The 15,783-nt window shown below is 41.3% G+C and overlaps 1 protein-coding gene across 1 annotated transcript in view; it reads right to left on the bottom strand.

Annotated features, from left to right (window-relative positions):
- pth1r (parathyroid hormone 1 receptor) overlaps window positions 1-15,783 on the bottom strand; it is a 49,564-nt gene that overhangs the window by 16,997 nt on the left and 16,784 nt on the right. Inside the window, exon 3 of the mRNA XM_061084605.1 lies at window positions 3,281-3,383. Coding sequence (XP_060940588.1) covers window positions 3,281-3,383 — 103 coding nt within the window. The remainder of the gene's footprint in view (window positions 1-3,280; window positions 3,384-15,783) is intronic.

The raw sequence follows: 15,783 nt of genomic DNA, 5'->3' as shown, positions 1-15,783 counted from the left end.
GAGTCAAGGTTTTACCACAATGCACGGAAGAAAAAGAAAAAAGTCCTAATGACCTGCACTTCAAGGAAAACGCTCACACGGGTCATCAGAGAGCATAAGTAATGCTTTCCTTGAGCGTTATCTCCAATCTTGACAGTCTCCATAAATTTGCACGACATCACAGTGAAAACCACGAAAGAGATTTTAAATGATTTCCACATTACATAATTACCAACAAACAACCAGATGAGACGCTCAAGTTCAAATCAAGTTCAAATCAAGTCAAGTCGAAGCATTTTAATGTGCCATTAAGTAAAAGAAAGAAAGAAATCTCAAATCAAGCATGTTAACTGAGCACATATGTGCTTACCCAGGCAAACGCTGCAAACACACTGGGGACTAGTTAATACTTATTCTAATTCCTTCAGCTGTGATTGAACAGATATGTGCAACGTTCCAAAAGAGGTCAGGAAACCACTTGCAAGATGAGTCCTGTCAGGGAGTGAGCCAACATGATCAGGTCTGCAGGTCAGCTGTCAATCACCGTACCCCCAGAACAGCCCCTCCAGCATCTCACTGAAGACGAGTTGTGAATTCTTTGAAGGACTTGAGGGATCTGAACATCCTCACTGACGTACAGACAGAGATACAAGCCTATAAAAGTGTATTTAGTGCCATGGAGGTTATGTGTTCATCTGTGTTAGTGTGTTTGTTAGTTAGCAGGATCGATTTCAATTAAATTTCATGCGACAGGAACCCAATCCATTTTGATGCAGATCCGGATCAGGAAGCAGAAGGAGTAATTTATTTTCCAACTTAGCGAGAAAGAGTTTTTTTTCAACATTTGCATTCGTTTCACAGAGAATAATTCATGAATCTTGATGAAACAAAAAATCAGGCTTAATTAGAGGACTGATCTTTATGAGTAATTGCCACTTGGTGCAGATCCACATAAAAATACGTTTTGCACATTCCAAAGTAAAAAAAAAAATCTACATTTAACTGTGTAAAAGAAGGAAAGATTGATTAATCTGACACATGTGGCATAAATTAAATGAAGACAGCTGCAGATGTGCTTTGGGTTGACGTTGAAGTGTGACAACAGGCTCGCTCGTCACTAGAACACGTCAGGGTGGATCAGGCGTGATGTGGTCAGATGATCAACACACACTCTCATCTGAAAGAGACCTAATGTTGGACTGACTGCTCTGCTTTTCATTAGCATGTACGGCCGCCCTGCTGAAAGTGCAGCGTGGTTATATGAACCCTCGACGTCCATCACAAGCCGCCGTCCGGCGCCTGCACTCCTCGATAGTAGCAATTCTGTCATAGTTTCTTAAATCCAATTTCAGTTTCGTGGCTATTTATCAAAACCATGAAAAGTTGGGAAATACCACAAAGGGCAAAGTAACAACGGGGGATGGTCAACAAAGGTTCCCTCTGTTCACTGCCTGGAAGTAAACATTTTTAATTATGTGTTTCATTTGCAAGGGGGTATCGTCTGGAGGGTCGAGGAATTCGATGCGACCGCAATCCACTGAGGTTAAAGAGAAAATAATATGATTGGTTTCACCGCGGCATCCAAAACCCTCCTCTGAACAATCAACTGGGAAAATGACAGCAACCACAATGAGATAGAGTAGATGCTGGTGTCTGCTGGAAAATAGTAGTCCTCAGACACCCATAAATACACAAATACACTCCAGGATCCGCTCCGATCTCAGGCTCTGGAAGCCACAAGGAGGACAAAGGAAACACAGCAGCATTTCAAGCTGGGAGAGTGCCCATTTAACTGCCTGACAACTGCACCACAAAAGGCATTCGACCACATCAGCAAAAAGTGTGTGAAACAGACCCAAACATGATGATTCTCTTTTTGCTTGTTTTTGTCTAATGAAGCATCAAGGCGGTTCTTTAGAGGAGTTTTGCAGCTGATTAGTTTCAGGTCATATAATCAACAATCACATTCCAACAAGTTACCAATCACGTTGAATCAGGACAACAAGGCGTTTATTTACAGTCTGACCCACTCACGTTCACTCCTGTGATCATCATGCTTCTGCTGATGCTTGTCATGTTATTTACTTTTACAGTTCCTGGCAAACTACTGTTTGTGCTGATTGAATTCTTCCTCTATCGCTCAAGCCTCCGGCTGGTGCTCGTGGCATCCCCCTGCACTGTGTATTGTGAGTGTTTCAAATCTGTGCACATGAGGTTCTGTTCTGTGCAGCCCATGGGGGATTCATTGCACTCTCCACTGAACCCCTCGCTCCAGCTGGAATTCATTGGGGAACTCCCACAATAGCTGTGCCTATTCTGACAAATAAAAGCATTTGGCAGCAATAAATGGTTCAGTCTCTCTTTGGATCTGTGACAGTTTTTTGTTTAGAAAGAAACCTGTTGCAGGTAGTGGAACATAACCCTGCTGGAAAGGCTAATGAAGAGGGACCTGCCATCCCATGAGCCTGTAGCCATCTCACGTATCCTGCATGTTTAGTTTCCACTGGTTTCAATATTTCAGTAATCTCTCATTGACATCTAACAAGGGATTTTGGTGAATATACACAAATGAGGATGGACAGGCTTATGGATTTTATCTGTTTTCCGTCCAATACAATCATTCAAGCTGAAGATTTACAAAGGAAACACTTTAATCTCTTTGTTATTCTCTCACACCACGACAACAAATCTAATTCTGGTGGAGGGAACAAATGATGGACAGCTTCTTTCATATCAAAGTAAACAATTGTGGTAATGTAACTTGTTAACTTTAGGTGGAACAAACTTAATTATTCATTGTTTGTGACCCAAGAGGTAAAGTTTCCTCTCATTCCAGGTCAGTGGCTACATGCTCGTCCAGACTGAAATATTAGAACAAATATCAGATGGTTTTCCGGGGAATTTTGGACGGAAAGTCGTGGCCCTTGGAGAGAGAATATAGATTCTGATCATTTGGACTTTAGTGATCCCCTGATATTTCCTCTAGCGCCACCACATTGTTGTTGCTTGTTGCGGTGAGAGGAATATCTCCACTGGAGGATTTGTTATATAATCTGGTGCAAGCAGATGTTTTTGGCCCAATACAAAATCCTACAGGGATTCCCTTGAGCCTTAACTGCACCTTGGATTAGTGCTAATGAGCAAATGTTAGTTTGCTATTACGCTCAACTGTGAATATGATAAACATTATACCTGCTTCATCCGCACTTATTATTGTCATTGTGAAGATGTTAGCATGCTTACACTAGCATCTAGCATTTAGTTGCAGAGCAAAGCCCCCTGGAGCCACTGCTTTACTCACCAGGAACCTTGTGCTTTGACTTGATGTTTCCTTCACACTTCCGTTTGGCTCTGAACAACAGGCCTATCTGCTCCTCTTTCGTGAGCACATCATCTGTGTATACCTGCAAAAGATGGAAAAACACAGGGTTAGGAAGTCACGGAGATATTGAAGTGTAACTGCAAAGTGCATGATGCATGTTTTGCAGCGAAATCCAGATCTCCAACACTAAGCCTCGACAATTACCAACATCAAACAGCACACATGAGAGTTTCTGATGTGTCCAAAACTGCAGAGAAAAAATGTAATTACACATCAGTGGTCCCATCTGGATCTGAAATAAAGATTTTGACTCTGCTCCTCCAGTGAAAATGCATCAGTTGGCTGATATTCAGACACAATTACGTCTTCACAGCTGCTTCAAACCCTCTAACCGCTCATCCCTGGTCAGAGTGCTGCAGACAGCACAATCCAAATCCAGTTTTCTTTCAGTAAAATACTCCTCAACAAGAGACATTTCCTCAAATGGAATAGGAGTGAAAGCAGCGGACTGGATGTTAAACAGACTGTTCTGTGTCTGGAAGGTCAGATTAGATTGTACTTTCAGTTCCACTGTCAAGAGCTTAAGAGCTTCACAGCACAACTATACAAGTTGTTTTCCCCTTGAATAAATAATATTAGTTTCACTTGTTGTTCATCGTCCCAGTTTGTATATTCTACACGGTCCCTCATCCATCAGACATGACAAAGTTACAACATGGACAAAAACACATTTGTTTCCCGATATTTCCTGAGCTTTTGAACACAGGGTTTGACGTGGCGTGGCACCTCAGGTGTGGTTTTCCGGTCAGGGGAACATTTTCCATTCTAATAGGTCACACTGACTGGCTCGCTGTTTGCCCACGGATCACTTTTGGGCAATGACAAATGTGACTGTATTGAAAGTGACCACATTTACTTTTAACGGAGCACAGCGCTGAGAAAAGTGATGGAAAAAAAATGAAACAAAGTTAAAAAAAATGCCCTGAACCACAAATTACAAGGATTATTACTGCTGCCAAACAGGAGTTTTCATGCTGTGTTAAGCCAAATGCAATATGCATCTACACACTGAAGTGAGATGTGGGCTGTGCAGCATGCCTGGAGAGGTGGCTGACGTACACGTCATGTTCTTGTCTTTTTTGGTTTAATGACGACTTAAATCCCAAATCTGGATGTAAAGAAATCAAGTCGCAACGTGCATGAGAGGAAAGAAACTGAAAAGTTAAATCCATACACAGGTGAAACATACTGACGCTGCGAAAACGTGTATTACAGCCATTCGAAATAGGTCAGAAAACAAATTAAAATGCAAGATGCAACCATAACATCTGCATCAGCATCCACAAAGAAAAGCAGAGGGGAGATATTCTTATTATAATGTAATGACTATGTTCTGTTCTGTCTAAAGCTACAACTAAATACCACTGATTTGTCTTCTTTATGAATGAGATCTTAATCTGGCAAATATGATTCACCACTTAATTTCAGATTTAAAAAAAAGTAAGTAATAAGCTTTACTTTTTTAATAATGCTCTTTAAAATGAAGGTACTCATTATCAAGCAGTTGCAGAGGAGATGTTTCGAATATCTGTAATGCAGTAAAAAAGTACATTTGGAGTAGAATAAAGTAGCAGAAACTTGACTTATTCAAGTACTCCAAATTGTACTACAGCCCAGTAAGTGCACTTGTATTTAATCACTAGGAAGCTTATTTTATTGCAGCAGAAGTACTGCACACTGGGCCGTGCATATGTATTTGTGCCACCAGCTTCTACATATGACACGAGACCGACGAGCTGCAGAAAAGCAAACGTTGTGATATTTTCCAGACGTTGTTTCAAGCCCTCGATCTCTGCTCCCTGTTTACGTTGTGAAAGAGTATCTGAGGAACTTTCTAAATCTGCCCGCCGACACAAGAAGTCATTCGGAAACCAAGACGTGTATACATTGTCTCTGGGGCGAGTGCGTAATTTTCGCGAAACTTGAAATTAAACTGTAAATACCCGAGCCGTCATGGGTTTGCTGCACGCAAAACCATAATACCTCAGTCCATCAATATTTTCACTCCTCACAGCGCCGAAATAAGGATGTCCAGTCTGGGAGCTGAATGGTGTTACAGAATGAAGACGTTTATGGCTTTGCACGGTAAACAACCACAGATGGAACAACATTGGACCGCAGGCGAACAAGGATAGATACTACCTGTTTGCTGTGCTAACTACGCCAATATAGAATATTCCACTGACAGCTCCTGCAGAAGTCAACACTATTTTCATTTTAATAACTGGCTGGTGTTACTTTAGGTGAAAGCTCCAACCAAGAGGAAACCAGAGACGCAGGGTCTGGATGCTAAGTGACATTTTCATCACAGTGTTGTTAAGTATAGTATAAGAAGCAATGAGAAATGTCATTAGTCACGAGTGGAGGTTAATATCTGCTGCATTTAATTTTAAGTTCAGTTTCACCTTCGTCCTCAAAGTGGTGCTCTACAGTTTTTTTCAGCTCTTTTCTAAAACCCTGCAGAGTGAGACGGTTGTTTTCCGACACTTTAAGAACAAATACATTAACCTTTGAGGCACAGATCCAGCCTCAGTGAAACATGAAGCGAAAACGAGGCATGGAGTTTCGGGGTTTATTTTCCCTTTAAGAAACTGGAGGGATTTCTCCTTCATCTGCAGACTCCTGCTCGCGGCAATGTGGAGGAGTATCGTTTACCGTTTTAAGAAGAGAGTCCTGGGTAATAAGTGTGCCCCCTGATTATTTCTGAAAGCGATTCCTCCTCCACTGGCCTGCGTCCAAACCTCCAAAGTAAACACGACTTCTCACAGGGAGAAACGTGGACATTCTTATTTACTGCATTTCATTCAAAACACAGTATTCTTTTTGTTTAAGGCTTTTTGAGTGTGTGCCAAAATGAAAATTAGAAAAAAAAAACACTATATAAATAAGTGTTTTTTTCATCACTGGTCACTAGAATACAAACTCCACTTGAATAAACCACACGTTTCTATTTGTCTTTGCAAACCGAGGCTCGATGACTTAAACTGCAGCGCTCTGCGAGAATATAAGACCAATATTGAGAGAACTGTATTTAGGCTGCTGTGTGAAGACAGTGTTGAACCACTGTGACTAAATACTGACACTATACACCATGAGAGCCAAAGGCACATTTACAATTTAGTTTTCTAATTCCAGCATTTGCGTACGAAATTATTTTAGTAACCAAATGTTGTGTTTGGTTATAAAAGTTCTGCTTGTCCGGAGCCACAGATGAATATCGTCAGTGTTCATTTGTTGATTTTTGGGGAATATTTTGTGGGGGAATATTTTTGAAAAGTTGTCCGTCAGGAATGGTGTCATGTGGACAGACGCCGTGCATACACCGAGTGGAGACACTGGGTTTCCGGTACATTAGCAGCAGTCTTGATTGTGGACAGCCTTTTTTTTTCAAAAAAGTTGTGGTTGACCAAAGTCATTTCCTGAAATGCCCGACAGTGAATCAAGGGAGTGAAACGCTGGAGCTTGTGAGGCTGAGTTTCATTAGAGAGCCCAAAACAAAAAAACACGAGGAGCCAGCGAGTTGAAATGAACTGGAAAAAAAACTGCACTGAATCCAATGGAGAGCAATTATCAGTAATAAGTCAACGAAGGGTTTGATCTCATTAGTCGAATCTCAGACCATGAAAAGGTCCATAAAACACACACACACACACACACACACACACACACACACACACACACACACGCACACACACACACACACACACACACACACACACACACACAAAAGCATAATCATACGTTCCAAACATAACGGCACAGTTGTGTTTATCAGAGCCATACACCGCACTTAAACCGTATACACTGACCTCCTTAGAAGTCAAATGAGATTATAATATAGATAGTTTATTAAACTGAGGCAGACGATAAACAAGGGAAGAGAGAGTGGATATAACACGCAGCAAAGACTCTTGTCCAACCCTGGACATAATGATGTGGCACTCGACTTTCAGCCACCAGGATGCTTCAGGGTGAACATCATTTTCAAAATAATGACATTTAATGATTGATTTGGACAGATCTCAGTCCCTCAAATAGAGATATTTATCAGTGAAGTACACTTTAATGGACTGTGGTTTATTGTAAAGCAACAGAAACCGTGGTAAACAAAGTTTGGCTTAATGATGGTGCTGAGGGGAATGATTGCAGGTTGTAAATGTTTTTGCGTTGCAATCACACTTGTGCAAAACACACATTTTGTTATTGTGAGTAACGTGTCGGGAGAACAACGAGCTTGATGGGGGCTTCAGACGGCCGCTGAGGGTCCACAGAGCTGAGTCACTGGCTGAGATCCAAAACAACAGTTGGGGTTTCAATAGCATCTTAATCTTCATTCCACAACGTGAGCTGAATGGGTTCATTTCAAACAACAACTGAAACACACAGATGGGCTGCACCTGGAAAATGTCACTGAACACTGATCAAGACAAAGCGACATCAGACTTTCCCTCGATACCCCAGAGAGATCAGGATGTTCTAGCGCATCGATCTTCTCTGTACCTGTAATCTGCTGCAGTTCATCCAGTGTTTATAAAAGGAGCAAAATGCCATGTATTTATATTATGAATATGCTGTAATACACGGCAGATTTCATTGCAGTGATCCATCCGTACATTATCTAAAACACTTATCCTTTGAGGGTCATGCACGGAGCTGGAGTCAATCCCAGCCGGCAGTGGGTGGGGGTTATGGTCGCCAGCGTATCACAGAGACAAACAATCATACACACACACAAACACACACACACACAAAGAGTCTCAAATCATCACCAATCTGCAAGTCTGGGTAGAACACGCAAACTCCACACCGAACTGGGATTCAAACCAGAAACCTTTTAGCTGTGAAGAGACGGAGCAAACCACTGCTCCACCTGAACCAAGAAACGGAACCGAAAATGTGACTTAATTCCAATTTCAGGGTAGACTTCACATGAGTTTGATAAACACAAGATTAGCATTCATCAGACTATTAAATTTACTGTGTTGTATTTACTCTGTGCAGTGTAGACACCAACACACACACAGCTAGTATTCAGTGCTTGTAGATGTTTTTTTTTACTGTCAACATTAACCTTATGATCACAGGTCCTCTGGTATTTGGCCTGGAAACACAAGCCGTATTAATTTACTCTATCGTTTCACACTTGTATAATAATACCCTCCCGTGTTGGCTGATCCGTCACAGAGGATGAGATTTCTCAGTAGACGCTCAGATAAAGTGAGACCTTTCTTTCCAGATCACACTTCATCACATGGATGATAAATAATATACAGTAATATTTACTCTGGTCTGTGCAAAGCGCCTCTATTATGGGAATACAGTTGAATGTACGTTTATGTACGTGTTTTGGTCACTTGCCATTCTTTACACCATAAGCTAACATTCACTTCCTTGCTGTTGGCATATATTCAACATTTGATCCCCAGGGCTTTTTTGACTTTCCTGTTCCTCCCCCCCCTCCCAAAAAAAATTGGGGTCTAGAAAATTACAAGTCCGCTGAATCTTGTTTTTAATGGCCTGTCCTCTATCTGGAAAAAAACATGAATATGTTACTTTTGACATATTGCACCGCATGAATGTTTTAGCGGATGAGGTTCCTGGATATTATAAACTCTATGAGTCAGTGCCACTCCTCTTCAACTGTGCAATTTGCATTTGATGATAAAAACCACAAACCACAAGACTGGTTGTCCTTTGGAAATGCTTGCCGACCACATTCTGACTTAAAGCAGCATTTTGTTCCTAATTATACCCTTCCCTGGTCGTAAGCTTGAAGAACAGCACTTTTGTCCTTGATGGAAACATTGTGTGAGCTCTGAGAGTCAGCCCACATCTTGTGGAGTCCAGATAGCGGCGACTCTATTGTTCTCTGAGTTAAAAAAACCCCAGTATTATGTTATACAAGGGATTTAATTCAAATATAATTATATTATTATAAAGCAATACGACCCCAGCATTTTAATTTTCATCAAAAGCTTTATGATTATGCAAGGATCAAAAGCGCCAGTCTTTCATAATATCTTAATGGATGTCACGAAAGTGTCGGCTAATGATACATGTGACCGGCAGACTGGTGAAAGGACAATGAGGAGCAATCAATGTCAATATAGTCATTTTCTCTATACAGATTATAAGGACCGAAGGCTAAAAATATTTTCTGTAGTGGATTTATAATCCATTAGAGGTTGTTTTTCCCCAGATGTAACAGATCGTGCAGTTTGAGCACAGGCTGTGCAGCGTTCAGGGTATCAGTCTCAGCGTGGAAACGTCGGCTCTAAGCCTCTAGATCACAGCAGCTGACGATAAATACAGGATGATGTCAGTGTTCCTTTAACTTTTAACATTTGCCACAAAGATATTCACACGAATATGTTCAGAAACAGATTCAGCTGCTGAAGTGTCAGATTTGTGGATCAGTCTTATTAAGTAGCTGAAAATCCCTACAACCTACAGATGAGGTCGCAGAAAGTAGGGCTCTACAATATTTATCAGGATGGACAGCAGGTATGTCCTAATGGACTCATCTATTTTTCAATGAGACTTTGACCAAAATACACACGGCTACCGGGAAAAGAGGAGGAGCCTCAACATGTCAGAAAGCTTTTCAAAGGTTCATTTTTCACACAAAAGGTTCCATAAATGAAAGATGAGGGTGAATTGACTGCCAGGTGAGGCAGACTCTGTGGTTCAGGTTTGTTTCTGTTAATTCACTTCCGCATCTTCTTGCTCCTCTGCCTCAGATGCTAATTAATCCAGCTAATTTGCAGAGTCATGTTCTCGTATTGGAGGACTCACCGTCAACACTCTAATTAGTCGACTGCAGGAGGTTTTTCAATTTATATTCCATTTCGTTTAATATCGAAAAACTGGCGTCATTACAAAATCACACTTTCACAAGTTCTAAATGGATGTGGGCTTTCAACCGCCATCGATCCGCCATCTGCCACTTCTGCAATCGGATCTTACTGCCCACTCTGTCCATAACAGAACACTCTTAGCAACTCTTCACATTTTGTCCATATTTTCCTACATGGAGGAGCAACTAATGTATTATTATATGATGCAATCCAATACAACATCACCACGAACACCAACTTCCAATAGAATTACTCCCCCGAGGTTTTTGTTTTTCTGCAATCCAGTCAAATTGCAGGAAAAATGGAGAGAATGTTCTCTTCAGAGAAAGTAGAAGTGCAGAGCGTGAGGATGTCAGAGTGAAGTTGACATTCCTTATATAGCGCATAATTATTTCATTATTTGTCAGAAAATGTGTCAGAATATGTTTTGAAGTTTGGCTACATGTGTTTTTTGAGATCACAGTGCCCTTGAACTTTGACGACAACAATCCAGTCTCCTCATCTCCGAGCCCGAGTGCAATTTGTGCCAAATCTGAAGGCACTACATCCAAGCCCATGAGATATTGTGTCAACGAGAATAAGACGGACGGACAAACAAGACAAGCAATCAGAAACATAATGCCTTCGGGTACAGCTGTCGCCGGGGCGGAGGTATAAAAATGACCATCAGTGGCCATCTGGGAGCCACCATAATTATTTCTCATAAACTGTCAAAAATGGTTATACCTTCTACATTTGACAGAAGCAGCATTATATTTATTTATTTTTGCAAATGTAGCATAAGACATGGTTCCTCAGTTTGTTCAGTAGATTCCTTGTTTGTTTTGTGTTGTTTCTTTCAAAAACCAAGAAACGGAACACATGGATGAAAATACATTTCATGAATTTAAAGCTAATGAAGGAGAAAACTATGTGTACGTGTGTATGTGTTGCCTGTCCGAAGAGGCGGCACACACACACACACACACACACACACACACACACACACACACACACACACACACACACACACACACACACACACAGTCAAACAGTGGGAGCTTGGGTGAAAAGAATGTGGTCAGTCTGACCAGTGCGACACCGTCACGAACACTTTAGAGTCAAAAGTCAACGTGACACTGTTCCAACCTAACTAATGAAAATCATTTCTGCAGCAAGATGTGTGCCATTACCAGTGAGAGCCCAGCATAACACAGCAATCAGTGCAGGGTGGATGTAGTTAAACATCTTAGCAAAGAAGGAGTAGAGAAAAAAGAGATGATGCATTTAGAGGTCAACACTTCAAGCAATCAGCGGCTTTTCCACTCAAAACCGAAGGTACACGGAGAAGCCTGCTCTCTGCAAACAACCAAGGCAAGGACACGGTTTGTATAAAACCACTAATTGCAGCTGTCTTCCAAAGAAAGCTCTATACTCTGGGCTAATTCGGCAAAACTTAATCAGCCAAGGTGTCTCTCTCATTGCCTGCTAATGTTCCACCCTCTTGTTTTAATTACTGAAGAGGCGTATTAAAGAGAATGAACCTTGTGTCGGTGGTCACCTTGACTGAAATGCTTTTCACTGGAGCCATTTTAAAACCAACATAATTTAAAATCAAGAGGCAAAGACATATATATTGCTGCATAGGAATATACAGAGAATGTGTATAAATATACATATGTTGTGTCTACTTTTAAACAACATGTACTATAACTCTGTGCATGACTTCCAGGAAAAAGCCTTTGCATGACATACGGGATAAGTTCACTTGAAACACAAGCTATTAAGGTGGATTAAATCAAAATTACATTGCAGCTTCAATCGAGTGTTATAATTAATCAAGAAATAATTGGGCACTCGGTGACACTTGAAGGCAAAAAACATGAAACAACAGTACACAAGGTGCCTTTTGCTTTTCTCTAACACTAATATTTAAGTTTCAACCTTTTGACACCACTCTTCAAATGCAGCTCGCAGCTCGAGTCTATAAAAAGATGCTTTCCGGCAAATCTTATTCTACAAAGCCACTAAATAATGCGGTGAGCCATTAATGGATTAACTTGCCAGGATAAATACAGCATATACTGTGTGTGTCCCTTCCTGGCTGCATTTAAAGGATTTAATACACATTAGGGACTAAAAAGGTTAATGCATAGGTTTGAGGATGAAGAAGATCAGACTGTCTGGTGGGTGAAGGAAAATACCAGCACACATGAGCTGCAGTGTAAACTGTGTCCTCCAACCGAGAGGCCTGCTCCTGCTCCTGCCACCGACTACAAGGTCACTGGTGCTGAGGTCTTTGAACCATGTTTTCATTTGACTAGAAATGACTGGAGCCGTGGGTAGGAGGCAGAGTCCGTAGCAGCAGGCAAACAGTGAGCACTGAAGAGAACGTTACGAGTCAATATCTGGTGTAATCCATTGTAAACACAGCAGAGCAACAGTTTGGGAGAAGTTGCTTTGCACGTCAGTCACTTAGAAGGAACGCTGGAACACAAGATCGTCTTTATGGGCTGATTATGGTGTTTTTTTTCTTTTCTTCTCAATCATAAAATCCTCGACCATCTAAAGCCGGCGGTTAGCACGCGCGCCTAATGACGAGAGGTTCTTATGTTTAAATTTAGAGAATATGTCATCCGTGGTGTGAAGGGGCGGTGAACTGAAGCACTTCAAATCCTTGGCACATGAAGGGATCGGGACCAGAGTTTTTAGAGTTTTCCCACATCTGCATAATTGTAAGTAATCCCTGTCAAATTTAGGCCTCATAGCACAAAAGCTCTGTCTTGTCACGTATGTTAAACTGAAGCCACAGTGATACCATGCAAATCAAAATGAGCTTCACAATCCCAAAACCTCGCAATTTAGCATTTTGTGTATGTAACATTATCACACAACACTGACACACAAACTCAAAATGATCACATTTGGCAGCAGATGATATTTTAATTCCATGCTAACAGCCTCAAGCTCACTTCTTCCTGAGGTTTCCCCAATTTAGAAATATACATTTAAAATTTCATTTTCCAACTGATAGTCCTAGGCCCAACCAGCACTGACTCATGTGACATCACTGACAGTTAAGTGTCAGATATCCTGCAGCCCTCTCTAGAGCAAACATTTTTGAATATGCAGTTGCACCTCCCAAGACCTGGAAACAGAACCCTTAAGTTTTCACTAAGTGCATTTGTTTTAATATGCTCACACGCTGTATATTAGTAATGTAAGTATAACATGCAATACTGTAGCTGGGATACTTTTATGTCTTTATTATGAGAGCTTGTTAAATAACTATTTACTGTTTAGCATAGTTTATCTCTTTTAAAAAGACATCTCCTTTAAAAAGACATTTTGTGACCACGCAGTAAATGATATGCTGTAGATATTCAAATAACATATGGTATTCTACAACTCTGGCAATAAATATGAAAAGTCTTCCAAGCCGATGTTGCTCCTGCATCTATAATAGCACATGCTGAATGTAGGTCTTCACTGTGGCCTTCATCCACATGCACATCGTGGAAAAACCCTCATCAATATTAACACATCAAATAAGCTAATTCCACACAGAGCACCTCTTCATTCAATGCCACTTTACACCATTAAAAATAATTGCAGAAATGAGCCACAACCTCTAACGAGTGTTCCAGCTCGAGGGTCAGATGGTAAGTTTGAGGATTCATGAAACTTTCGGGTGAAAATCTGCCAGGTTATGATACGTACAGCAAATGTAAATGTGCTACACTTTGAACATTTTAGCGCAGGTTTGGAAGCAGAAATAATTTGAGTTGGTTGTACGACTGAGAGGCAAACCCCATAAACTGTATGATCAGTGTAATTCACTAGCATGTTTTTTCTGTATGATGATGCAATATGCAACTCAACTCCCCAAAATAAATACACAACAAACATACAAATTGAAAATATAGATTTTAATTTGTTCAATAACTAATTCAATAGATGATCCGTAAATTTCAGGATTACTTGGGAGTTAGTTCTAGCATACCAGTCCAGAAAAGGGAACCAGTGAACTTTGATGGAGACCAGTATCATTTAAAGTTGGAAGAAATGATCAATAATACTTGGAATTATACAACTACATTCATATGTTGCAATTTAACTTGAGATCAGTTGAACTATGACTGACCATAACTTTGCAAACACATTCAGGGTCTGGGCTCTAATTGGCGCGAGTGTTAAATGTCATGGAGCTGAGCTGAAGTCCAGCCAAACTTCACACTGTTATCTGAAGTTAAAATTGGCTGAGATTTGTGCCGCGCTGCCATATGAGGATTTCTTCACTTAATGCTGGAAAATCTGGAGCAGCGAACTGCATACTTATAAAACCATAAGCCCCTGAGTTTTGCAATGAAAATAATAAAGGTCCCTTTTAAGAAGTCCAGCCTCCTCTCAGCCATGAGCCCCGGCCCAAAGTCTGAGGGGCTTCCAAGGCACGTAAACGTCTGGATCGGATGTGTGAAATCCTGCTTTTCCTGCTCGTGATCATTTCGGGAATTGACTCGTGAGCGTCTTCAAACTCCATCCTTGTTGTGTTCAGGGGCTGTAGAACGAGTCTGAGAGCGTTTGTGCATCTGACACTTAAATCCCTTCAACAATACTGGGGGCAGGGCCGGGCAGGATCGTCGGTCAATGGCAAAGGCATCTACGTAGCTGAGAATTTTCACATGTCAACTCGACTGAGCTGCTGTGGGATTCCAATCATATTGCCCGCAAGGAAGTCTGCACCACAATATTGATACAGCAGGTAGCTGCTAAAAAGGGACCACAAAGAACGCAAACTCATAATCTCTGGCAATCAACCATCAATGTCCCCTGATTTAATTGAAATATTGAGTTTTTATAAAATTCTTCTGTCCAACAATGTCAATGGACACGGTCAACAGTCAGTGAGCAGATAAAACCCAGACCGCCTTATCAAAGACTGACAGAGGAGAGGCGGCCTGTCTCTGTGAAATGTGTCAAATTTACTTCCCTGAGATAACCATCAGCACATAGAGGATGTGTAGGGCATTCAGCGGACAAGTGGAAACGAGGAAAAGGCATTTCATTTGAGACATGTCCACAATGAATAGAACAACCATTGAAAGGGGAAGTTTGGGAGTGGAACTATTAGATGTCTGAGCAACTTTGGCATCGCATACGGCCTCCACTTTGTGGAACTGCTGCTCGTTGCCTCCTGAAGATACTTCCCTCACACGATGAGTGACTAGAAATAAGAGGAAAATGCATCATGAGGGCGTCAAATTCAAACGTCTGACTCTGCAAAAGCGATATTAAATCTGTTTTCCTGTACGGCTCAGAGTGCTGGCACTTCCACAATGAATGCCTCAGGATAACAAAAAGGCGACATATTCTACCCCTAAAAAGAGATTAAACGTGGGCGGACACAATGGCTTGAGCATGTCCTCAGATTGCACCAGAACTGCATAACAAAGATCGCTCTGAGACGGACCCCCTGGTAAACGCAAACAAGTTTGACCCAAAACACTGTGGTGGCAAGCTGTGACAGCTGAGCTGACAGAGATGGGTCTGACATTGAGCCCAACATGGAGCCCAACATGGAGCCCA

This window comes from Limanda limanda, chromosome 13, assembly GCF_963576545.1.
Source record: "Limanda limanda chromosome 13, fLimLim1.1, whole genome shotgun sequence".
NCBI lineage: Eukaryota > Metazoa > Chordata > Actinopteri > Pleuronectiformes > Pleuronectidae > Limanda > Limanda limanda.
This window is presented reverse-complemented; position numbering and strand designations above follow the sequence as displayed.